This window comes from Ochotona curzoniae, unplaced genomic scaffold, assembly GCF_017591425.1.
Source record: "Ochotona curzoniae isolate NIBS_2020 unplaced genomic scaffold, NIBS_Ocur_1.0 scaffold_3208, whole genome shotgun sequence".
Classification (NCBI taxonomy): domain Eukaryota; kingdom Metazoa; phylum Chordata; class Mammalia; order Lagomorpha; family Ochotonidae; genus Ochotona; species Ochotona curzoniae.
The window spans coordinates 23,790,755-23,817,978 of record NW_024467106.1 but is presented as its reverse complement, the minus strand read 5'-3'; the positions used below and the strand labels follow the sequence as shown (position 1 = coordinate 23,817,978).

The 27,224-nt window shown below is 42.8% G+C and overlaps 1 protein-coding gene across 1 annotated transcript in view; it reads right to left on the bottom strand.

The window, feature by feature from the left end:
* ABCA1 (ATP binding cassette subfamily A member 1) overlaps positions 1 to 27,224 on the bottom strand; it is a 124,828-nt gene that overhangs the window by 36,843 nt on the left and 60,761 nt on the right. Inside the window, exons 8-19 of the mRNA XM_040963691.1 lie at positions 20,249 to 20,341; positions 16,745 to 16,985; positions 14,489 to 14,628; positions 14,029 to 14,145; positions 10,101 to 10,298; positions 9,166 to 9,371; positions 7,967 to 8,143; positions 6,299 to 6,521; positions 4,504 to 4,725; positions 2,929 to 3,133; positions 1,776 to 1,889; positions 451 to 622 (exon numbers count right to left, since the gene is read on the bottom strand). Of these exons, the coding sequence (XP_040819625.1) occupies positions 451 to 622; positions 1,776 to 1,889; positions 2,929 to 3,133; positions 4,504 to 4,725; positions 6,299 to 6,521; positions 7,967 to 8,143; positions 9,166 to 9,371; positions 10,101 to 10,298; positions 14,029 to 14,145; positions 14,489 to 14,628; positions 16,745 to 16,985; positions 20,249 to 20,341 (2,108 nt within the window). The remainder of the gene's footprint in view (positions 1 to 450; positions 623 to 1,775; positions 1,890 to 2,928; positions 3,134 to 4,503; positions 4,726 to 6,298; positions 6,522 to 7,966; positions 8,144 to 9,165; positions 9,372 to 10,100; positions 10,299 to 14,028; positions 14,146 to 14,488; positions 14,629 to 16,744; positions 16,986 to 20,248; positions 20,342 to 27,224) is intronic.

Below are 27,224 nucleotides of genomic sequence, written 5' to 3'. Positions count from 1 at the left end.
GCCCTTGCTTCCTTGGAAGGCTGTTAATATGAGATCCTTACAGATCCCAGGGAAGGAGTGTGGAGTCAGCTTCCCAGATAGTCTTCACAGACACTTAGAGACAGAGCGTCTGAAAATTACCAGCCCACCTAATACATCCAACACTTCCTTCCACACTCATCCTTATTGTTCTGACCAAACCAACTCAAAAGGAGACCCCTTCTCAGAATTTGCACGGCCTCCGAGTCCAAGAACTTGGGAGACCACCAGGAAGTACAAGGGAAAGGTCCTACAAGGGCCCTTTATGTTTCAGGCAAAAACGACATTTAGTAAGATCACGCACTGAGAGCACTGCCCTGATTACATCATAATTTTACACCCATATGCTTTGCCTTTGCCCCAGTGACCCAGACCTCCTCGGGCAGACATTTCTAACTACACTGTGATTCTGTGATCACATTCGTATCTTACATGGTGGTCGTCTTCCCTGCTCCATTGTGTCCCAGGAAGGAGGTGATCTGGCCCTCATAGAAATTCAGTGCCAAGCCATCAACAGCCACTTTCATGCCATCCCGGTAAACCTTCACCAGGTTCTGAATGGACACACCCAACTTCAAGTGGGTGGGCTCTTCTTCCATACAAACTGTGGCAAGAGAGAAGAAGGGGTAGGTACAGAGAATGTTGATGAGGAGTGTGAAAACTGGGGGCTGTGCCTCTACCCTCAGACCACCCAACTCACAGGCAAGCCAGAGGCTATCAACATCTGTGAAGCCAAATTTGGGCATAGATATTGATGAGAGAAACACAATAATAAAGACATCTGTGCTGTAGAATTGCAGAGGAAAGAAGATCTGACAAACAAAATACAGGATGCCAGCAGGTGCTTTAAAAACATACCTAAAGACAGCACAAAAGTTAGAACACCCACACCAAGGAATACTGCTTCACAATGAAAAGGAATGAGCAGCTGATACACTCCACAACTTGGGAGTATCACAGGAAATTATCCTAAGCACAAAAGGCCACTCTCAACAGGCTGCCTGCTAGATGGCTTCATTTACAGAATATTTTTAAAATAACTATACTATAGGAATGGGGGAGATAACTGGTGAGTTCAATCATGCCCGTGGAGAGTTTGCTGTGCCGATTTCTGTGATTCAGATATTCCATTCTTCCCTATTCCCATTGCTTGTGGATTTATTATAACCATTGAGTCAACATAAATTTGAAAGTTAAGAAAAAAAAAAAAAAGGAGGAGAGAGGCCTATCAATCACTGAAGGAAGTCACACTGAGAAGACATGAAAAAAAAAGAAGCAGGCAGAGCCTTTGCTGGGCCATGGGCTTCTCCACCTGCGGTCAGAAGCCAGGAAAGGATCAGTGTTCTAGGTAGTGAGGGGTGAGAATACTGAAGAAGACCAAGAAGCATAAGAAGTGACTTGATGCCAGTCTGTACAACCTTAATCACGAATACTCATGACAAAGCAGAGAACAAAGGCTAGGCTTCACAGACACACAGTCCCAGTCCACCCCACCTCTTCCTTCTAGCTTGATAAAATAGCACGAAACATGTGTATGGCAACAGAGAGGTACAGAGGTCAAAACAGCCAAGCACACAGAAGCAGCATGACTTAGGGATCCAGACAGAGTCTCTGTAAGTTAATAACACTACACACAAACAGCATGGGAGAATTTTAAAGGAAATTTTGCCAGGTGACTTCTGAGTCATCACTTGACTCCAACAGTCAAGGAGAACAATAGCACTGGATTAAGGGAAGAGTGTGTCAGCAGCACTTACTTTCTGATATTCCCTTCTGGCTTGAACCGGGGTGCTTCTTCTCATTGCTTTCCTCACCGAACCAATAGGACTTGGTGCATGGGAAATACCAGGGTCTGGGAATGCCATACTGGCCTGAAAGCAAGCACAGGTGTGAGGCAAGCTGAGCACCAACCTCGTAATCTCTAGATTCCCCAAGTCACTCACTCTCATACACCCAAAAGAGAAGGAACAGACAGGAAAGGAGGTAGGGCGAGAGGGAGCTAACATTTGCTGAAACCCATTATGAATGATACAAATTCTGCATGTCTAGGAGTATTCAATAACCCCAAAGGGTAGGGACCATCTCCACTAGGAACGTTGAGCATAACCAAAGGTCACTCAGCCAGAGACCTAAGGGCTCAGAATATGAATTCACATCAGATCTGCATCATACAAAATCGCATTCTCAACAACAACAACAAAACATTTAGGTAGGGATACATCGATATTTTATATATACCTATGCTTACAGCAGAGTTAAGCCTCGCTCTCCTGGTATTAGATCTCGGATGGAAAGTCATCCCAAGTTAGAGTCATCATAGACTTATTAAGAAAAGAATCAAACTGAACTTTCATTAGATGCTAATTTGATTAAGTCACAGGCAAGGCCTTGGAGCCACTGTATTCTGTTATTCGCAACCTGTCCTCAGAAAACAGAACCCTCTCAAATAGCTCTCTGGAGACACAGAAGTGAGTCAACACTGGGCAGAAATCTCTCAGGCTCACTGACCTAGTGTAACCTAACTGGGTTCACTTCTAAGTACCAACATTCAACCAGCCATTTAACCACAGGCAAGTTCCTTAATTGCCGAGTCATGGGTCTCTCATCTGAAAAGTACTTGTTACACAGTCATTAGCTCAGAGCAGCCTTATGAGGATTACGGGAACCAGACTATGAAACATTTTGTACAGTGTCTAGTATACAATGCTCAGAACTGTTTTAACAGTATTGGTTGTACTTTTAACATCAGCTGCTCTCCTTAGACTATTCATTGGCCCGCGATCTAAAGCCCAAGCACATCCTAGGGAGTCCCAGGCCCTGCAGAAATTCAAGCGGAGAAAAATGAAAGTCCAAAGCTATAAATCATATATGTCTCTCAGATGGCCAAAGCAGTGGAGAAGCCCAGGGTACCTGGAAAGACAGCCTCGATGTACCACGTCATCACCCCGTACAGGAAGGCATCAAACAGCATCATGGAGACTGAAGTGGTGAGATTGAAACCATCTTCCTCCACAGGGCTCTTAAAGAAGTTATCCCACTGCACCCCAACACCTTGTTCCTCAAAAAGGGCAAAGTATTCACAACCAAACCCAAAAGCCACAGGAGACAGCAGGCTCTGTAAGATAGAAGTAAAAGTCATATCCATCTCTTTGTCTCTCTCATCTTCTAACACTTGTAATGTAAATTCCACCTGGAGAAATTAGAACTTGCAAAATATTGCATATTACAGAATATGCAAGAACTCACCCAGACAGTCCCTTTAGGGGAGTGGGCTCCCTAGTAGCATGTGAAACGATTCCATTTATATCTACTCATTATGCACACACATTTCAGAGATGCATATGTGATAGAGAATAAAACTTTTAGAATGTAATGCTTCCAAGGTTCAGCAGCCTCCCTCCCTGCCACTTCCCCTGTCAGCCCTCCCTGCCTCCCCATACACACACAGGCATCGCCATTCATCAAGGGCCCCTCAGGCTCCCTTGCTCAGCCAGTGTGACGCTCAGGTCTACAAGAGCCTGAATGGGGCTACTTCTGTCTATGAGGCCCAGACTGAGGCCGTTGAAGCATCCTGTGAGTGGCTGGCAGCTTTCTTTGTAAGTGGCCCAGAGGATAGCTAGAAAATTGTTCTTATAGGGATCCACATACACTCAAAGCCTCTCCTATTCTATACAAAGGAAATAAATCAGTCTAAGTCAGGAGTTTGTGGAAAGTTAGGCCACCTACTCCTCACGGTCTCACTCAGAAAACACTGCTCAAATAAATACCATTCTGGGCCAGCATTGTGGTATGTGGCACCCACAATGCGAGAATCCCACAGAGGTGCCAGTTAAGACCAGGATATTCCACTTCCGGTCCAGCTGCTTGCTAATGCCTCTGAGGAAGCAGCAGATGGGCCCAAGTGCTTGGCCCTTGGCAGCCACAAGGGAGAACCAGAAGCTCTGGGCTTCTGGCTTCAGCCTGCCCTAGTCCCTGCTATTGCGGCCACTAGGGGGAGTAAACTAGCACACAAATCTCTCCTTCCTGTTTGTAATTCTAACTTCCAAATAAAATAAATAACTAAGTTTTTCAATGTGTGCGCAAACACACACACACACACACACACACACACACACACACACACACACACTCACTCAGGATACAAGGAAGACAAGAGTCAAGAAGCAGACATTTCTGAACCTCAAGGGCCTCCAATTCTATCTGTGGTCATAACTTCGCAGCATCATTAGGACAAGAATCTATTATCTAAAAAGTATTCCCCACGCCATTTATCTCAAGCCAGATTCAAAATACAGTCTGACTTTCGGGGAAAAAAAAAGAACTAAGAAATTGGTAGCATACTTCCTGCCTGCAAGGAGCTTCAACGTTAGCAAAAAGGTTCAAGTCCCACTGGAAAGAGTCTCTCGTCTTGTTTTCCTCTTACTGAGACTTACTCTCATCTATCTGGAAGGGAAGGTCCAACGCCTACCCGCCACAGTTACTCACAGTGAAGATCTTGAGTGCGAAGCCCACGTAGTCCTGCCAGGCCACACAGAGGACATAGGGCAGGTACAGCGTGAAGTAGATGATGCCCCCACAGGCTGCGGCCAGGTTGGCTCTGGAGAAGAGCGTACTGATCAAGAAGCACTGCATGATGGTCACCACAGCAAACACAGACAGGAAGACAAACACCACGCTGGGATCACTGTAGGGCAGCAGGTTTCCTAACTGGGAAGGAAGAGACCCATTTAATGTGCTTCCTCACCAAGTTTCGATGCTCGATGGCAGGTCTTTGAAAAAAAGTCAACGTTTCTTCGACTCCTCTTGGAGATAATGCAATAAAGCCACTCATTTTTCTAGTGATGAAATTGAGATCTTCCACAGAAAAATGACTTACCCAAAACGACACAGAAAAGTACTGGAAGGGTTTTTCTGTTCTTTCTCTTTGTTTCTATCACTGGTGATGTTAACTGGACTGGTACTATTGGTCCCAGGAAAGAATTTTGGGAGGTGACATTTTACACAACTTTTCTCTCCAAAATCCAAGGTTAACAGACAGATGATGTTAATTTGCCCATGGTTTCTACATTTCTGTAATCCTCCAAACTCACGTAGGTATTTCCAAATCATCTCTTGTCATATGTTTCAGTAGGTCCCCCCCCCACATACAATGGTCCCAGGGCTACCACCCTTGTTAGAGCTTAGCCCAATTACAGTCAGATATCAAAGCATAAGAAAGGCGTTGCTTTCAGCAAGAACTGCATTCAGACCCTGGCTCTGAAAGCCTGCTGTGTCCTCCAGGAATCCCTGGCCTCCTGCAGCCTCATCTGCTTGTATGCTATATCATTATTTAGCGAGGATATAAAAAGACAGCAAACGCATGGGATCTGTTTGAATAGCACTTGGCAATCAGTTCACGCTCGTTTGTAACAACAGATGGTCACCGATACTACACTGACCATTGTTGCCTATCTCTTTTCCCTTCCTTCTGTCAAAAACATCTTCTTTTTTTATACAATACATTCTTGTATGAAAGCTGATGGAGAAAAAAATTGGAACATACATATATTAATGCATGGGGCAGACATAGAACTTCTTATCTGGCTGCCAGTATATAATCCACAGGTATTAACAGCTCCAGGTTTGCCATGGCTGATGAGAGTTACCTAGCCATGGGGTCCACCTTTCCCAAAGGAGCCCACATTCAGTGGCTGATTCGAGAGACCAGGGTGAAAAATACCCTAATCCCTTGCAGAGGATCTGACATTTCAACTCAGTGAGGGACAACTCCAGGAAGTGGTATTCTCTCCAGAGTGAGCCAAGGATGACCCCTGTATCACAGTCCAGCTCTTCTCATGATCCTATCCCGTACCCTTCCCCAACCTTTTCACAGGAGTCCCTAATAAATGCCAATAGGCCAAACCCTGCCTCATCCTCTGCTTCCAGACAATCTATTATTGTTTCAAGAAACTCAGGAAATATCAATACCCAATACATGCAAGACATTAAAGAGATCTCTGGCGCTGTCATGGACCACTGCCTAGTACACAGTATAGTGCTCACTCAAGAGGCATGGGTCCTGACTTCTAGTACTACTTGGCTACTAACTAGCTGAACTAACTTTAACCAAGTCATGGTTACCTCCCTGCACCTTACTTTTCCCCCTGCCCAGTCCTAAAAGGAGAAAATCATAAAAAATTAAAATATGAGATCACTGGCCTCCCAGTGTCAGTTTTCTTCTTCTTGTTTAACCCATGCCCTGCTGGTCCCTTGCAGGGAAAGGAAAGGAGGGCGGCCTTACCTTCAGGATGACCACCAGCAGGCCAGCACTCACAAGCAGAGGGATGAGGCTGCTGATGAACCAGCTAAACCAGAGGATGCCATTGTCCAGGCCCATGATCCGCATGGTCTCCTTCAGCCGTGCCTCCTTCTCATACACAATGCCCTTAATGATGACAGCCACAGAATAAATCCAGGCCAACGTCATGAAAAGAGGCATCGACCGGCTCATCACCCGCAGGAAGCTGGAGACCCCCAGGAAGGGCACAGGAAGAATGAAAGACATGAATGAGCCAGGTGCCCGGGCCAATAACAATGAGTGCACATACTACAGGAATCACATTTGAGCCACAAAAGGGTGGGATCTCTGGACTCCAACACATACAAGTTATTAACTGCTTTGTGAGCACTTTAACGCAGATGAGAAAACCTAGCTAACCAAGTGTTACCAAGCAAAATTTCTTTGGAGGTTTGCTTTAGAAGCTAGGTAACTACCAAATGTTTGATAAGTTAAAGATGCATGAATTTAAAGTACTAAAAAAATCAAAATATAAGCCCTGGTTATTCTTATATAAAACAACATCTCAAGGTCATCTCTCTATGGGCTTGTTTAGCTTAACTCTTATCACAATGCAGAAATACTCTTTAGGCAGTTTCTGTCAGTAATATCTTAGTTTCCAAACCAGAATATGGAATGCAGTGTTCCAAAGTTAAAAAAAAAAAGTACACAAATGTTGAACCTTGAAACTTAAGGTTCAAGTTGCAGCTTTATCACTTAGGTACTTACTTCCTTCATGACAACAAGCAAAAGTTCTTGCTTCATGCCTCTGAAGTCCTACTATGAAGAAGGACTGTCAGAATATATCATTTCTAGAGTAAATTTTGGCTCAGAAAACTGTGGAAAGGTCTTTCTTAGGAAAATTCTGGCTAGTCATTTTAAAGATGAAAAATAGAATAACTGCAAGGTGATCTGGAAAAGCAGTAGTTGGTCACATAAAGAAATAGGGTGCTTAAGGCAAAAAAAAAAAAAAAAACCCTGCTCCTTCCTCATCATGGTTCCGACATACACACAAACACACCCTTACACATACACATATACACACAAAACAAGAAAGAATGAGAGAATGTCCAGAATTTGCAAAGGACACAACATATTTCAAATGCTTGCAATATCTACACCTCTGCCCATTCTCTCTTATAAGAAACAATTAACTCCAAAGAACTTGAAGGCTGAGTGACTAAGTACTAAAAGATTATCTTAAAAGTCTAAGATAAAAGGTTTTTGTTATTGCTGTTATTGCTGTTGTTGCTGTTGAGTTTCATTCAATTTGCTTCAAAATGAAAACCTGCCTTTATCAGTCTAGACTGCTGCTTCTGTGCTTGGGAGTATGTGTATATGTTTGCTTGCACGTATAGGTCAACATTCATCTTCAATTCACAGGCTGGGAAAATCTTGACCAAACATGTGAATGCAAAAATAGTAAGTGATGACATTCAGGGATCAGAAAGGAGGGAGGGTGACCAGTATGTGCATGGGTCTGTCCCTCTGTCGGCTAACGGCCTGGCATCTTATCACCAATGTTCCATCTTATTCCAACTGGTAACTTACTTTCAATTCACACACACACACACACACAATCTGGCAGAGAATTAACTGTTACAATCAGACAGTGATTTGCAGGTAACTCACATGTCATCTACATAGCAGGGATAGGGCATCTGTTGCACATAAACACCAGTTTTCTTCTCAGTGCCGGTCAGCACCCTGATGATCGCTTGCTCCACCACATCCTGCAAGTACGCGAAGCCTCCCCAGACATACCGCATATCCTCAAAGGGATCAGCCCGAGGACCAGGGTCCCAGTACCTAAAACCCAATCACAGGGGCCAAGCATTCCTTAGAGCCAGACAAGAAGCAATCCAAGGGCCTACACCCCCTCTCCCTTACCAAGCCACTGCTTCTGTTCTGGGGTCTCACATTTTGGTACCAGTTGACACGCACACATATTTTTAAATAAATACATCATAATGAATATATTACTCTTTTCTTTTTTATCCTTTCCACTGGCTATATAACATTGCATCAAGTGAACACCCCAAATTTACTTAACCTTTCCCTTTTAATTTGTTTGTCTTTTATTACAATAAATAGATAAAGCTAACAGAGAAAATCCCTAATCTTTGATTCTTTTTTCTGCTGAATTCATCCTTTGTGATTAATTCCCTTGAATGAAAATGTTGACTCTAAAGATATTTGACATCTTATGACCCTTAAAATAATCATCTAGGGCCAATCTTGTGGTACAGTAAATTAAGGCGCTGCTTACAATGTCAGCATCTCATATCACAGTCCAGTTCAAGTCCCTCTGACCCCAATTCTCAGCCAGCTTCCTCCTAACATGCCTGGGAAGGTAGTGTCAGATGGCTCAAGTACTTGGGGCCCTTCTGCCCATACAGGTGATCTGGACAGAGTTCCTGGCTCCTGACTTTGGCTGGACTCAGACTTGGCTATCGTGACCATTTCGTAATTGAAACACTGAGGGAAGACATCTCTCTCTCTCTCTCTCTCTCTTTCTCCCTCTCTCTCCCTCTCTTCCTCCCTCATTCCTCCCTCTCTCCCCTTCTCTTCTTCCCTCCCGCTTTCTCTCATTCTGCCATTCAACCAATAAATAAATGAAATCTTTTTAAAGAAATGAAGTATAGATAAACCTCTTAAAATGAAAAAGAATGAAAAACAATAACCTCCAGAAATTAATGTACCAAAATTAAATCACCAATGATTTCTCTGTTGAAATTTCTATTAACTTGATAATCTAATTTAAATACACCTCATCAGGAAAGCTGCTCCTGACCTCCCCAAGATTGACTGGTGAGAAGGATTCCACTCACGCATCCTTGATTTTATTAGTCCTCTCCACATTGTCAATGTCCATTCGGATCTTGTACTTGACGTGAGGGGGCAGCTCAACACTGTCCGGAGTAATTCCAGTGAAGACAACTCCGGCCCAGAACTTTCGCTCATCCAGTAGCTCCATGGACTTGTTAATGAGCCGGACTTCAGTTGCTATGGGTTCCAGTTTGTTGAGATTGACACACTGACAGAGGAACACCTTTGTGAGAACTGTGGCAGCCAAGGAAGTAAGCAGTGGCTGGGACAGAGCCCAACCTAAGAAGCAAGCGCTATCTGCTCGGATTTTGTATCTTCACTGTTTAATCATCTCTTTAGTAAGCATTCCTTTCTCCAATCAAAAATGTGTTTTCAACTGAAATTTAAGAGAAATACTGCAAGTATTTAGAGATAAGCTACTTGGAATGATTTCCAAGGAGAAAAGGTTGAAACAATAGGCGATTCTTATTTCTCCCTGCTACCTTTGCAATTTTTAATCATAACAATGAGCCAGATAGAATAAAAAAAAAACACTTTGATTCATCATTATTGTAACACAATTTTTATAACTATATTTTTTAAAAATTTATTTTGATGTAGATTTTAGATATATTTCACAAATAACACCTTTTCAAAGGAATCCCTTGTTTCCAATGGGCACTGGAAAAATCAAGACATGAGAAAATCCAGAAGACAGTGGCTAGGAACACTGTTGAGTCAACAGAGAATAAAGCTGGATTCAGCCTGCTTGTCTATTCACTCAAGTGGCATTTATGACATGCCATTTTTATTCCAAGCCCTATGACAAGGCTTGAGGGACATCGCTAGACATAAAACTACACGGTACTTTTTAAAGTTGCCTCTTGTCCAAACATTACTGCAATATCCCACAGAAACAACCATAAGCATTCTCTGATCCTCTGAGCACAGCCCTCACCTCCATGAAGCGAGAAATGGTCTGGATGGCCTGGTTCGTCTCGTTGAAAGCTTCTCTCCAGGTATATACAGAGCCATTAGCCGACTTGACATCCTCTGGGTGCTTGGCCAGAAACATCACAATGTCTTGGGCTGACCAACCTAAGCCATCCAACTTCTGTTCCCAAAAGGGTTCATTGCCCCTGCTATCCAGCAGTGTCTGTCATTCCAACAGGAAACATGTAATCAGTGAATACTATTGACAGGTACTATCTAATGCACAAAGCCCTCAGACAAGCACTGTCTCTTTTTTCCAACCTTCATAGAAAACTGTAAAGTAGATTACAGTGTCCCCATTTTACAAGTTGAAGTTGAAAAAAATAAATATATATGATTTTTAAGCTCAGCTTGGTCATTATGCTAAAGGATATGTTGCTGAGACTCAAAGTCAGGACAGCCTAAATTCAAAATGCGCATGCTTTCCACTACTCAAATACCTCAGTATAATGTATTAATTTCAAGAATAATAATGCTTACTCTTAGAGTTACCAAGTTGAATGATTCATATGCTTGACCTCATACAACACTATATTTCCCATCTCACAAATGAGAAAGCTGAGATTCCCAGGGAGCAAACCTTAATAAAGGGTCACACAGCTGGTAAACAGCCAAATCAGAGCAGGAAACATTGGCCCTCTGATTCTAGTGCATCTCCCTCCTACATTAACTCAGGTTCCTTCTTTGAGACCCGATACGATGATCCAAATAAAGATCCTATTCTCCAACTGAAGGACACGTCAATCATGAGGCGTAGGCGGTCTCATTTCTTGCTCTCTTACATCGGTCGTTTCCTTGTGTTGGGTCAACGTGAAAAAGAGGACAAGTCAATCCAGTGCTCAATTAGAGACCCGGAGGAAGCTGGGGCAGAAGTTTAACAGCCGCAAATGGCACAAAAAAAAAAGACATGCAACCGCAACTAATGTCACCACTTCCAGGGAGATGACCCCTAGTTCTTCCAATGTGGAATCTCCTAGGATCTGAAAACTACTGCTCTCTAAGTCAGCCTTAATTCCACCAACATTATCAGCTCCTTATGGATTCACATTTATTACGTTAATGGAACCATAATGATTTCATAGTGTTTACACTACAATTTCATTAACTACTCCTATACTGCTGAGTATTTCATCTATTTCCAATTTCTCACAATAACCATTATTACAGCAAAAACAATTTCTTTCTCAAATGTTGACTTTTTGAAAATTATGTCTGTAGGATACCTCCCTAGGGGGCAATTTAAGAATGGAGGTATATAGGAGAGCATATTTTTTATGGCTCTAAAAATTTCCATTCCTAATTGCTTTCCATTAGGGAATAACAATTTATACTGTCACCACTGGGATATGTAAATAAGTCTGCTAACTTACTAGATACAAAAGCGTACCTCACAAAAGTTCACAGAAGCATGAATTAGTGCTTCTGAAATGATTCTAGTTGCATTGAGCAAATAAGAGCAGAATGAACAGCCTGGCAAGTGGGGTGAAGCCTGCCCTGCCCGGAGTAGCTTCCGAGCAATACAGCAGAGACGGACAGAAAGAGCACAGAGGGAGTGATGCAATGGGCGTGGCCAGTAGAAAGGTCAGAGCTGCCCCAGGAGAAGCATCAGCTGCATAGACCAGAAGCCAATGAGAAGCCCACACTTGTGCTAAACACACCTTAAATGAGAAAAGAGAACTTACAGGTGTCTTTGATTTTCACCCATGAGTAATGACTCCAGTCTGTTTCTGGACCCACCACCCACCTGCACACCTGCTTGCTGCACATCCCGCCCCCGTCTGCCAGCTAAAAACCAAGAATCACCCTGGTACCTCCCTCTCCTTCACCGCTCTCCCACTGATCAGTCACCAGGCCCAAGGTCCTGCACTATGTCTTCAGAGCTTATGTGCAGAGTCTCCACCCTGGTCTCTGCCTTCCATCTATTCTTCCCTCAATCCATCTGTCACAAAGAATAAAGCATCATCACCTCCCCCTGCATGAGACGCTTTCACGGCCTTCCAGAGTGCAGAAATCCTCAGCCTGACACACAAAGTCTCCAAGGACACCACGCCTTTCTCTGTAGCCATCACTTCTCCACCTCCATGGATTTTCTAAGCTCTACTCCTAATGACTGTCATGGCCACCCTTACAAGGGTCCTGTCTCATATAATGCACAGCCTCACAAAGAAAAGCTTCAGTGTAATCATAGGGAAACATCTCTAAGATTTTTTTTTAAGAGAGAAAGAACAAAGGAGAGAAGCAAAGAAAGGGAAAGGGAGAAAGAGAAATGGAGAAAGGAAGGAAGAGACAGAGGAATGGAGGGAGGAAGAAAAGGAAAAAGAAAAAAAAAGAGAAAAAGAAGAAAAAGAAGAAATTGAAATCTATGATTAGGTTCTTCATAATACACATTTTCCATGAACTTTTTGAACAACCTTCCACATAGATGAATTTTTAAAAAATTTTGCTGGGCCGAGCGATATGGCCCAGTGGCTAAATCGTCACCTTGCACGCACTAGAATCCCATATGGGCATGGTCATGTCCTGGCTGCTCCATTTCCCATCCAGCTCCCAGCTTGTGGCCTGGAAATACAGCACAGGATGGTTCAAAGCCTTGGGATCCTGCACCCACGTGGGAGACCCGGAGAAAGCTTCTGGCTCCTGACTTTGGATTAACTCAGCTTTAGCCATCACGTTCACTTGGGGAGTGAACCAGCAGACAGAAGATCTTTCTCTGTCTCCTCTCTGTATATCTGCCTTTTCAATAAAAATAAATAAGTCTTTTGAAAAGTTCTAAAATTAATTATCTTTGAATTCAATTTCCAAATTTTTTGAAACCCCCTATTTTTTTCCTATTTGAAACTCACTGAGTCTCTCCAACAGAGAACTTTTATCATCTTCTGAAATCCTGAGAGAGAAAACAACCAACTGGTGGAAACCTGGGCATCAAGGAGGAGCCTGAAGTCATACAAAAGTCTACAGTGCCTCTCTTCCAGAGGAGAAGCTGAAGTTCAACAGGGAGCCACACTTAAAGGCATGAGCTGTCACTGTTAGTCGTTATTGACACTTGTCTCACAAAAGTTTTTAAATGCCCCAGTGGGGGAATGCTGTAGGTGTGTCACAGGACCAGCACCACAAGGGACTGAGGCTTGTCATCAGTGGACTTCTTTGGCAACCTGCTTCCTGGGGCCAGCCTCTGCCTTTCAAAGAGTTCCCTCCCGGTAAGTGCAGCCTCTGAAACCCAGCTGTCCCTTGGATCGGCACATGCCAGGACAAGAAACCTGGCCAAGATCCTCTCCTAGTTCCTAACAGCCAGAGATGAAAGACAGCAGGCCATGCCACAGGAAGGGTGCTGCCTCAGGAAAGGCTCTGCCACAGGAAGTGCTTGCTGTTCCCCTAACCCAGCACAGGGATAACGGGATCAGGGAGCAGACGCACTCTGACCCTACCCAGACTGCCCTGCCTCTGAACGCAGTCTCCAGGTCACCTTCCCTCTCACGTGGCTCAGCAGCTCTGAGTGTCAACCCCTCCCCACAGTAATGGTAGTTCTGTGCTCACACACAGCCAAGGAAATGAAGATCTCAAGCCCATCTTCCTCCCTCCTTAGACACAGGAAGGCTAAAGAAGACACTAGTGCCAGCTAAGGGGCTGGAGCCAGAAATGAAAACACTTAAGACCCTACAATCACTACAATCACCACACACTTCACCTTTCACTGAGTTGCAGAGGAAGCTGACACTTGGCCCGGAGCAGGACTGAAGCTGAGGTACACAGGGTAACTGCTGCACAGCCCTATTATCTATATGGTCATTACATCATCATTGATGAAACAAAAAATCATTCTCATCTCAGTCTTTTCTGGGCAAGCTCCCCTCTCTAGTACAAGCAGGCTCAAAGAGTACTCAGAGGACACTCACCCGGACAAGGTCCATTTCTTGGCTGTTCTCCATGAAGGTCCAGATTTGGGGGCTGAGCTCTTCCCACATGCCTTCCAGATCATGGAACACAGCCAGCTCCTGGAACGTCTTGTTCACCTGGAGTTAGGGAAGAGGCAGAGCCCGCAGGAAAAAGAGAAGAGGCAGAGACAATGGTCCAGTGATCAACTTAGCTTCTCCCTGGAAAGTACTTCCCCACTCCATCACAGGAGCCCCCATGAAGTCACCAAGGTCCCAAGAAATGCTGTGGCCGAGTTTCAGACATCCAGGCCTAGGCATGTGGCTCTCAACCGTCAGTGCTGGTCTGGATTAGATCTGAGGGTCTGACTCTCTAGCAATCCCAGAAAGGCCACAAGGATTCTTTGCATACCTCCACCCACCTTTGGTTTACACCCCTCATGGGAGGTGTGTAGAAGGGGAGTCTTGGGCTTGGACAGCTTACCTCAGCCATAACCTGTCTCGTGGCTGGAGTGTCAGGTGTATACAGGATCTTTCCAATGAGCAGAGGCTTGAGAGCTTTCCAGATGATACGAGAAAGAGGACTGGACTCTAAATTCTTCATCAGATCATTGCAATAAGGCGCTGCAAAGAAGATGGAGGAGACAGAGACTCACTCACACCCAAGGTCGTATAAGCAGATTGGCACATACGAGGGCTTCGGAGCTAGACAGAAAGTCCCAAGTTCAAAGTCTAATTCAACCAACCAGTTGGCTCCTCTGCAGTTCAGAAGAGCTACTTGGCATTGATGTACTGCCTTTAGAACAGCGCTTGATAAATGATCTCAGCTTACTCCACCACTGATGGTTGACAGCCCACAACTGAGCTCATCTGGACAGATGTTTTCAGCAGGTGTAAAGCCATCCTAATTCTGCGCCATGCTCTCAACCCAGCCTCAGCACTGTCCTCACAGGAAACAAGCAGGATTTTTAAAGGGCAACCAGGGAATTGATTTCAGGTTTTAATTTTCCAGCAACAACAAAAACAAAATTTCCTTAGTGTATCTTATCACAAGTACACTTATATTTAAATAATAAAAACTAACCCACACAAAGATCAAGTTCTAACAAGCCAATCTGTTTTATTATCCAAAAGAATCACTGATATTTTTGTTTAGTTTTATTCTGAATTTTTATAGGTACTAAGCACCCCCCCCTCCACATGTTGCAAAAATAATAACACCTTAAAAAAAAAAAACAGAGAACTTTCTCACAATCCTGTCTATTGCACAAAGAAAACCTGCTCAGGATCGACCAGCATCCCACAGCAGAGGAGGAGATGGCATTTGACAGAGCTGCCTAAGCCACCACCCTCTTCGGCTTCTCTTCAGCTCTGGAAGGCGACTTGTGCCTGACTGGAGCCCTTTAGCCCAGGAAAGAAAGAAAGGGCCTCGTATTACACTAGCGCACAAAAACTTGCCTCACCTGTGGTTGGAAATGAAGAAAGGCTCATCTGAATCGTGTTTTCAAGGAAAAAGATGCCATTGTCTAGAACTGTAACACTGGATCCCTGCTGCCCACGTTGCCCTCAGACCGCCCAAACGTGGCAAGCAGATACGGGGTTACAAGGTGCTTTAACACTGCCTTGCAGCTAAGAACCCACAACAAACAGCAGATCAAGTGTCCAAGTGTGCTGGTACACACACCACCATTCCCGGGGATTTCATAGGCAGTGCGGTTTACCATAAACTCACAGAGCCATGGAGATGTAGAATCCAGGCTCCTATGCATTAGTAACAAAGCAGCTTTTCTCTAGTTACTTAATCTCTTAATCTATGAAAGGTGGGCTTACGGTGCCTTCTTGTTGGGGATATCAAGACAGCCAAATAACATAACTTAAATAGAATGCATAGTATATAGGAATCTTGACCAAAATGCTAAATTTTTTGATATTAGCAGTTACTTATTTTAAATTTTTATTAGGAAGCTTACCTCAGTGATCATAATTATAATTAAAAAAAAAAAACAAAATCTGATTTCTTTTGAAAAATTTCCCCCAGTTTCACTGAGGTATCATTGACAAATATGAATTATATATATTTAAGGTTTTAGTAGATTATGCACTATGAAATTAACACAATCAAGGTAATTAATATAACCATTACCAACACAGTTACCATTTTTTTATGGTGAAACCACTTAGATCTATGTTCTCAGCAAATTTTTGAAGTATAAAATTGCTTCATTAACACTGCTCACCATAATAAACAGATTTAGACAACTTATTTGTCCCATATAGCTGAAACCTAATTCCCTTTTACCAACATCTCTCCATTCCTTGTACCCGTTGAGCCCCAGCAACCTCCACTCCACTCTCTGCTCTTACCAGTCTGTTTTGTTACATTCCACAAAAAAAGTGAAATCATGCAGGACTTATCTTTCTGCCAGATCTCATTCATGAAAACCAGTCCTGTGTCCATCAGAATACTATTGGAAATACACCAGGAAACTCCCTGTATCCACCAGAAAGCTGGGGAGACTGGCTTTCAGCCATACATCATCCAATTACCACTGTGCACCTGGGATGTACCAGGCCCATTCCCAGAACTGTGAACAAATTTGTCAATTAAGAACAGATTTTTTTCCAGGAGCCTGGTCTGGTGGTTCAATAGACACCTAACCCTCTGACGTTGCTACAGAGGATAGGGGCAAAGTAAAGGAGGTACCACAGGTGGGACCAGAAGGGCTGCAGGCACACTCACTGGTGGAGTTGTCATAGAAGGTGTTAGCATCTTCCTCAGTGCCGTTGCCTCCAAAGAGGGCTTTGTAATTGTTGTCTTCATACCAGTTCAGAGACTTGATCTTCAGTCCCCCGCCCTCCGGATGGCCACAGACAATCCGCGACACAGCCTGGTATATCTGAGTGGAGGAGCTGGAGCCATTGGCGTTGGTCAGAAACATCACCTCCTGTCGCATGTCGCTCCAGCTCCTCATGCTGAAGAGCTGGTGTCAGGAATAGAGAGGAAAAGCAGAGGAAGGGCAAGGGGAGAGAAGGGCAGAGAGTAGGGGACATAAAAGAAAAAAACAACATCATTTTATTTCTTGACTTTTTGAAAGCCCTGGTCCAGGACATGGCTTGTCTAACATCATCTTCAAGTGCTTTATGATGGGTTTGCCAGAACCTTCCTTCCCTACACAACATGTGGTCCAGGGACCAGTGCATCTGCACTATCTTGACACTGTCTAAATTATAGAATCTGAGACACCCCTACCCTCTCCCTGCCACACGTGCACTCAGATCTGTAGAATTCAAACCTGCATTTTCTCAAGATGCCCAGGCGCTTCTTAAACCCGCTGAAGTTTGAGACACCCAGCCTAGAGTGAGGCCTCTTGGGTGTGGCTCTATTCCACTGGGGTTATCTCTGGATCAGAGGAGAGATTGCTTTCTCTGAACAGACACATCTGGTCTGTTCCATGAGAGTCCATCAGGAATGACTGCCTTTTGTCATTACGGGTACTCCATGACAATGAGTCAGACTCCAACGTCCTCTTCCCATTGTATGTTTGAAGTCCCCTAGCCTGGGCTCAGAAGTCAGGCAATGGGATAACTATTTATCTCTCATTAGTTTAGAGCCTTTGGAAAGGTTCATCACACTGCTGAGGATGCAACTTCTCATCAAGACAACAAAGCAAAAGCTGGCATGGTGTAGTCAAAATCACAGCTTACATCTGAGAACACCCAAGATGGCCCAGCCCCACGCAGGATTAGCCAGAACTCCCCAGGGAAGTCAGGGGCTGTATCTTCACCTCCCAGTCAATCAGCATCCATCACACAGTGTTTCATCCCCCAAAAAGGCACTCCAGCACCTGGAGTTCTTGGCCTAACTGTTCTTATTAGTGAATACTCACACAGCCCTTTGTATTTTAACGCATTTCATGGCACATGGCTAGTAAGTTCTACATTCCTGGAAATGCCACTGCCTGTTTTTACCACCTGCAGAGGATGAGTCAGGGAGGGCAAAAGGTAGAGATTGCAGCACCTCCTCCACACACCTTGGAAACTCCACATGCCTAGTTCTCTGCTTGCCAGAGCCTGCTGGCTGCTGGGATTCACATGACCTGCACTCTATACATCTTCAGCATTGCCTACAGGTCCAGGTGGGAACAAGGCTCTGCAGGGGTGGGCCCATAGCCCACCTTCCAACTCTGTCAGGTAACTCAGCTTCTGTTCACCTTCCTCCTCACATCCCTTCTCCTACCTAATTGCCAGGTCCTACAGATGCATATTTTCTTTGTAAGTTCCTCAAACTGCCATGGTAACTAGAACAGAAAGGAACAAGAACACAAGTTCTGGAATCGGACCATTATGGGTTCAAATCCATATTTTGCCAGCTGTCATGAAGTTGTCTCACTCTTCTGGACCTCCGTTCCACCTGTAAAATGGGCATGGTAAAACCCATCTCACAAGTATCATGAGAATCACACAAGGAAATGAGATGAAACTGCCTAAATTAAAAGTAGCTCCTTAGAAAATGTTAACTTTCTTTATCTTTCCCTTTCCAGGGCTGTGCTTTGGTCAAAACAACCAACTTTCTTTCCAAACACTGATTAAACAATGCATGTATTTATCTTTTGTGTGTCTCGCTGAAATAGCAAGTTTGCCACTGAGTCACTTGCAATCAAAGTGATTTGAAGGTGCTCTGCTGAGAGAAGTATGTGGCCCTTGGGTGCTCTGAGCCGTGAGCTACAGCTGCCAAGGAAAACACAGTGCTCAGCTGGAGAGTTCCCATCACATCAGAGACGGGAACATCACATGCTTTCAATTATTTCACCCCAGACAAAACGCAGGGCCAGTGATGTAAGAGAAAACGGCTGCAATCAGAGCCCCAGTTGAAGGACAGCCTCCCCTCTTACAGTCTCTGCTTTCTTTCCTCTAAGGCCAAAAAATGAATCAGGGAAAGGAGGGCTGGGTGGGAACCTGCCAGAACAAGGCAGGGCATGTCAATGTCAGCTAACTGGGCCCTGGAGAAAAAAGTGTGGACTTGCAGAGCAGTTTCTCTTTCTCTTTCTGCCTCTGGAAGAGTCCCAGCTGGCCCAGCTCCCTAGCGAAAGGTCACCAGACTCCATAACCGAAGTAACAAATGACAGGTTGGAAGACAGCGTCTCCTCCTGAATGGAGGCCTGAAAGCCAAGCCTCTTTGGTCAGACACATGAGCAGAATTTAAAAAACAGGAGAGAAAGAACCACATTACTGTACCAGCAGTGTTTAATCTCAGTGCTTCCTATATTTTCCAAGTGTTCTGCATTTCCCAAAATAAACATGCAATACTTACTCTGCCGGAAAACATAAATTTTGATATTAAAAAATAAATACTACAGAGATTAAAAAAGGGCAAGTCATATATAAATATCAAAAAAAAAAAGAGGAGTGGAGAGGAGGGGAGAGGAGGAGATGATGGCAGAGCAGTAGCAGCTGGAAATGAAGCCTCACCAACTAAATTTTGTGATAATTCTTATCTTCCAATGTCCTATATATTAAGGCTTGCATTATGTATGACCACTGTTCCCTGAATCAGCTTCTTATGTGTGAGGACTCCAGACAACTCCTGCTCTTCACAGCTAACTCAAAACAAGCCTAGGACTAAGAAAGGTGGTGTCTTTGTTGGCCAGGAGTCAGAGAAGGTTGCCTGCAATTATAGGCATTTGCAGGCCCTGAGACCCCGGGACAAAGAGATCCTGATACATTTGTCAATGTATGGGCCAAAAAGGCAAATGCAACTGAAGGTTCATTAACAGACTATATTTCAACGTTGAGCCTCCAGTTCTAGATGTTCACAAGGAAAGAGCTGAACGAGGGGTCTCAGGTTATCCCTATAGTTAGCAAGCTTGTTTCCCACAAAATGATCACCTGGTTTTGCCACTGACGAAGCAGTATGGTGAAGTTGCTGGTCACACAGAAGTGCCTGTGGAGTGAGAGATTATGCTCTCTGCACAGATGTTATTATCTAGGGACAAAGAGCAACCAGGGAACAATGTTCCGGACCAGACACAGGGCCTGAAGCCACAAATTTATAGGTTCTGAGACACTATGAGCCTTTACTTCTTTCTCTCTAAGGGATCAAAACAAAACACTTTTTAGAAAACTTGTAATTCCCAAATTACTATTATATTTCATATGATATTCAAACCATCCTGTAGCCAAATTCAGAATTTCATAAAGTGATCCTGACAGGTCCACCTTCAGGTTCTAGAGAGACACAACTTACCTCTTGGGCCAAAGCCCCAAGACTATCCAGCAAAACTTTTGTGGCTTCAGCCAGCTGCTTGGTTGGGAAGGGAGATGTGGAGTTTAGTTCTCTCTGGAATGAGAAAAAAAATACTTTGCTTCTGAACTCAAATGTAAGCTTGAAATCCCCACTGAAAATAAACAAGTTAATTAAAACCACGCACATCTTGAATTTCAAAAACAGGGAATCAGACCCAGCACAATAATCTAGTGGTTAAATCTTCACCTTGCAACCAGTAGGATGCCATATGGGCAATGGTTCTAATCCCAGCTGCTCCAATTCCCATCCAGATCCCTGCTTGTGGCCTGGGAAAGAAGTAGAGGATGACCCAAAGCCTTGGTACCCTGCACCCGCATGGGAGACCCAGAAGAAGCTCCTGGCTTTGAATGGGCTCAGCTCCGGCCATTGTGGCCACTTGGGAAATGAACCTGCAGGTGAAAGTTATTTCTCTCTGTCTCTCCTTCTCTCTGTATATCTGCCTTTCTAATAAAAATAAATAAAACTTAAAAAAAAACCTCCTAATCAAAGGAAGACACTACAATTATTCAAACTATATGTTTGTATTTTACTTCAGACAAGAATGACTAATACTTGATGAATGGCTTTAAAGGATATATGAAAACATATTCAGAGCACATTAATATGAAGTAGATAAAAATCTCAGTTAACAAGTGTATGTGTGTCCAGTACATCTCTGACCCCAAACTTCCAACTCTATGATTATGCAATACAGGCAACATGGGAATGACTCTGAAATTGTGATGATCACAAAAAAGTAAGAAATTGTAACATTTAAAGCTGTCAAAAGTAGGGGAAGAAGAAATTATTTTATTCTGTTCAAGTCAGTGTTGTCTGTAGCACTGGAAATTTAATACAGAATCATTTTCATATTTACCTTTAGTCAAATCTTTACATCTACTACTTCATATATTCAGCTACTATTATGTGTTACTTAACTGCACAGTAATAATTCTTTAGGACCAATGAAATGGTAAATTTGGGCAGAAAGATTAAGTTAAATGGGGAAAATGCAATGATTCACAGGCTCTGAGACTAGTACTCCTTTCATTGGAGAGCCTCAAATTGGTCTGAGTTTTCAGACTTCCGCTAGAAGAAAGAGATGGCCAGTCTATCATATCATATTTGCCCTAGAGCAAGAGAAATTTTTCAGAAGAAAACCCATCTTATCCAGGTGCCTTATGGGTATAGTTTCATGCAATATCATAGGGGACACATAAGTTGGTAGAAAGTTGTTCTGTCTTGATACTTTTGATGTCAGAAATTGCTATGAAATTCTATTGTAGACTATACAGAAAATTCTACGAGTCGGAGGGACACAGAATCTCTGAAAAATAACAGCCTACGATGTTCTTTTTAAAAGTCCCCCAGAACCATTGACCTGGCAGAATGATTAAGAAATCACTTACTACATCTGCATTCTGTACCAGATTTCCTGCGTTCAACTTCCAGTTCTACTGCTGATTCCAGCTTCCTGCTAATGCAGGAAGTAGCTGGATCCCTGTCAGTCATGTGGGAGAACTGGATTGAGTTCACAGCTCTTGCTTCATCTTGGTCAGTCCTCGCTGTCAAAGGACATTGGGGAAGAACCCAGAGGATGCACACTCTCTTTCTCCCTCTGAAATACTTAAAAGCTTTAACGTAAAAAGAATTCCCAATACAGAAGAGTAAGTTACTATCATTATGATCACTGTAATAGCCAGCATAATCCTCCATTATTCGTTTCTGAGAAAATCTGTCTAACGGTTCTATGCAAGAGTGTGCCCAGCCTGATTTATCAGCCCTTCTCAAGTCCCAGTATCCCACTGGGAATTCAGAGCACTCAATTCTCTGAGAGTCTCAGGTAGGTCTCAATGACACGATTAATGGATCATGATAATGACTGTTCCTTCCACATGAGCAAAATCAAATGAGGTGTTTCATTCCCACTTTGCCTCTTTGGCTTCATTTTATAACAGAGAGTTACCACACTAGGACCGACAAAGTCTACCACACCAGAACTGACAAAGAATTTGTAATAAGGAAAACTTTCACTGAGAAGGCTTAACTGGAAGCTACAGGAGGGAAGAGTTCTGGTGTTTACCATGAAGCCACGGGTGACAACTGTTCAAAAATTGTATAGCAAAATGACAAACCAGGACAAAATTTTAAACACCAAATTAATAATACATTTTTAAAACTTAGAATGCAGAGGTTAATCTATTTCCTTTTTAAAGCCCAACTGGAAATAAGATTCTTGGGATTCTTTCTTCTCTCATTCTCCGATCCTGGAGACCTGGAGAGGCGACAGAATTCCACACGTGTCCTTCTCCTCAACCACACAGCACAGTTAGTAGTACTGTGCACACAGCACAGTTCTCATGGACATGTACTCAGAAGACAGTGCCTAGCACACAGAAAATCCTCACCAGCAGGGAAAATGTTGGCCCCTTTCCTTGAGAACTTGCTGCCAAAGCCCAAGGACTCTTGTTTAAAAACAGGGATTTCTAGTCCATAAAAAGACAAATACCCTTCCTCTCTTTTTTGCTAGCCCTCAGGCTGCTTCTCCTGTTGGAACACCTTCTTCCACTAGAAAGTGTACAGAAGCCATACTATCACACGTTTCTTTTTTAAAAAATCCATTTTATTTGAAAGGCAGAAAGGAAGGGTAGAAGGTAAAAATAGAGAGAAGACAGGTAGAGATCTCCACCCACTGGTTCACTTCCCAAATGCGTACAATAGCCAGAGTGAGGGCCAGGAACCCAGGAAACTCCATCTCCACCTCCCACGTGGGTGACAGGGACCAGAGTAGTTCAACCATACTTTGCTGCCTCTCAGGGTGCACATTGGCAGGCAGCTGGAATCAGAAGCAGCTGGGCCTCACATCCAGGCACCCCAACAGCTGATGCAGACACCACACGCAGCATCTTTTTTTTCCCTTAAGATTCATTTATTTGAAAAGCTGAGTTACAGAGAAAGAAGGAGAAACACAGACACCATTCTCAAATGGAGGGATGAGGAGGAGGGGAGAGGGGGACGAGGAGGAGAGAAGGGGGGATGAGGAGGAGGGGAGAGGTGGACCAAGAGGAGAAGAAGAGGAGGAATAGCTGAGACTGAACCAAGACACATAAGGAATGCTAGCGTCAGGCAGCAGCTTAACGCACCATGCTGTAACACTGGTCTTCCCTAGCAGTATCTTAACCATTGAGCCAAACCCCTATCCCCAACATGCCATTTCCGAATTACATTCTCACCACTGAAAGATAAAGGTAATTCTAGTTCCTGAAGATTTGGGAGACGATGACTTACTGTCCTCTATAATCTTTCTTTAAGTTCAGTGTTTACCAAACTTGGAAACAAAAGGTAATGTTAAGTGGATGAATTATATATAATATTATATAAGCATATACATACATCTCATGAACTTAATATAATTTTTGTATGTGTTCAATAAGTATATGTACATATGTTTTGTATACACTCATGAGAGTATACACATCTAACATACATTAAATTGCCCAAGTTGACAACTGAAAAACCTGGAGGACTATTCATTATTTATGACTGTACACATATACATACATATACACACCACACACAGCCATATATATAGAGATCTCCTTAATATAAATTCATATTTAGCAAGTAATTAAAAGGAAATATAATTCAAAACAGTGTATGTTTTACATGAATATGACCAAAATCATAGCAGAGAGTGTGACCGATCAAGTTTCACTAATATACAGTGTTGTCTTGGTTGTGCCTATGTGAGAATCACCATGGAGCTTCTAAGATATACAAGTTCTCAGCCCCTTGAATTATACTAAATCTGCAACCACAGTGACCTAGGAATGCTGTACTTGGAGGTTTGAGACCGACTGGAACAGCATTGGACAATGTTCACAGGGCCTCCCTTCCACAGTACTCTTGGCATGAATGTGCCCATCCCACGACTGGTCCAGGGGTTACCACCGGCTTTAGACTGTGCAGCAGTGAAAAGCTCATCAACTCATTTGACCCTGAACAGGATTCAAAACATGCCAAACCCATGTCAGGCCAGGTATGTTACACCAACTAAGAACATGAATCAACAAACATCACATGATGTTTCTAAAAATCCCAGAACCCACAAATTGTCACCATCACTAGTCAGGATTGAGTAAATCCATTGATAAATAATAAGGAAAAACAACTGATGTGAATGTTTGGATCATTTTTGTAACAGTCATATATTTGAGATTAAATTCTCAGCATTCATTAATAGTATTGACAACATGTAATCAATACAAGCAAATTTCCACTTTCAAGGGAGTGCTAGAATAATCTCTATATCTATCTATCTATATACGTATATATATGTACACACACAGACACAGACATACAGATGCAGATTGGTACCACAGAGAAAGCATACATATTTCAAATTCAGAATAGACTTTATAGCCTAGATTAAGATATTTTTTGAAAATATTACATATTGAGAAAAGTAATTCATGCAAACATGTCATATTAAAAACTATACAGAAAGGATAAGTTAGTCAATGACTATTGCTGAGACAACTGGCTCTTCAAATAAAAACTATTGCATTTTCCATGTCCTATTCTGCATATATTCTTGATATATTCAAACGCCAAATGTAAAAAAGGAAAACTTGAAACACACAGGAGAGAGGCCAGCATGATGGCACTGCAAGCTAAGTCTCCACCTGCAGTGCCAGTATCCCATATGTGTGCCGGTTCAAGTCCTGGCTGCTCCACTTAGGATTCATTCCCAGTGAATGGCCTGGGAAAGCAGCAGAAACTGGCCCAAGTCCTTGGACCTTGAGCACACTTAAGAGACCCAGGGAAGCTCCTGGATTCAGAATGTCCCAGCCTCGGCCACTGTGGTCATTTGGCTATTCTCTTTCTCTCCCCCTTTCTCTCCAGCTCTCTTTTTTCTCTAACTCTGCCTTTCTAATAAAAATAAATAAATCTTTAGAAAAAAAACACACAGAGGAAAACATGAATTTGAACTAAGAAATGTGTCCTTAAATATAAAACTCCAAGCCAAAATGGGGAGGAGGGACCCAGCTTTCAAAAACAAAAACTCTGTCAAAAAAACACCAATAGATAACCTGAGAAAACAAGCAAAAAACTGAAAAATGGGCCTTTAAAGCTTCACTATAAAAATGAACTATCTGTACTATGCAGCAGTTAAAATTAACCAGGAGCCATATGTAATTCAACTCATATATGTCTCAAAAGCATAATGTAGATGCAAAAACATATGCACAGTTAGCATGAGCACATGTAAGCCATCACTACACATTGTTTTTGACAGAATGTAAATGAATAGGACATAAAGTACAAAAACATGAGCCTGCAGGACAGGGCTGTTATCTCTGAGTAAGACAGAGACACAGGCAGCATGACTGCATCTGTAAGATTTCATTTCTTGAGTAGAACTGGAGGCAAGCATGGCAAGATGATGGATGACGGTACAGTACTGTTCTTTGTTATTTATCTTTATTTTTTTTGTATGTTTGAACTGTTTCCTAATATTGTTTGCAGTTCAAGGAATGATAAGAGAGAGAGGACGTTTGGCCAGGAATAAAGGAAAGATGGAAAGACATAAACTGGCTTGATTTTTCTATGAGATTTGAAAGCTATACAACTCCTCCAATAAAATTAATCCCAGGAAATAATACATGCCTTAAAAGTAGAGCACTACGTGAATTCTGAGTGTCATATGTACCACAAGCCATGCCCTACTGTACATACTTCCTGGTCAAAGACAGACGAAGCTGCCAGTGCTTACTTCCAAAACACTCAGTTAACAAATCGACTTGGAATTCCTGCTATTTTCTTTCCTAACCAAAAACATTCTCTTGACTATGAACTCATCAGCCCCACTGTACAGAGTGATTTTCTGGGATGAAGTAAGCAGAGAGGAAGAAAGAGGGAAAATAAAACCATTAAAGACAGACTGCTTCCCGCATTAAGCTAACTAGAAGTGATGTATTATTCAATGTTTAGATCATAAGTAAATGCTGTAATATCACTCCAGGAACAACACACACTTACCGTATTGCTCAAAACTCCCACCCACTTCTGCTAAATGTGCTCATCACAACAGAGTACCATTTCCTAAAAGCGTGACAGTGCCTCAGAATGATAAAGCCATCGCTGTGCCCCATCCTTTGAATGACTTCATTATGTTCTGTCTACCCTCTCCAGCTTAATCTGTAGGCTGACAAAGACTAAAAACGAAATAAAGCAGCAACTTAACCAAACTTAATTTCAAACTCCCCATTTGGTATATCTGCTCCACTCTGCACTATCTCAATCAGGTGCAACTACCAAAACCTTTTTCTTTTTCATTTTTTAAAAGTTATTTTTAATCATTTTAATAATCATTTTTTACACATATATATGGAGTACAATGTGATAAGTCAATGTATATTTAGCATGTGAAGACCAAATCAAATCAAATCAGGTTGGTTAGCATTTCCATCTTTCAGCATTAAGAACATTTGGTGATCAGAAATCATTGTACATTTTTCTTCCCTTTCCCCTCTAGATGCATGCACATCCCAAGACCTCTTTCTAGAACAATTTGCTTCCTTTCCTCTGGTCTGTCTTACCCAAGCCCCCCTATCAGAACAGACATCAGAGTACAAGACCGCCTCCCTGATCTTGATGAGTAAATGCTGGCTGAATGAAGGAATTTCAGTGTTGGTGTACAGACTCTCACTGCACAGGAAGTCAGGAAGAGCATTGCTAACACATTCAACGTCACAGCCAAACAGAAACAAGACAGAACATCTGTGAAATTAAAATGCGACTGAAAACTACTTCCAGTTTACAAAAATCTTATTCACATCCAAATTATTTCAGGGACTGTAATACAAAATAAAGGAAGATGGAGCAAACACACATTTGGATAGTATTTTCAACACATTACACAATTGTGTTTTCC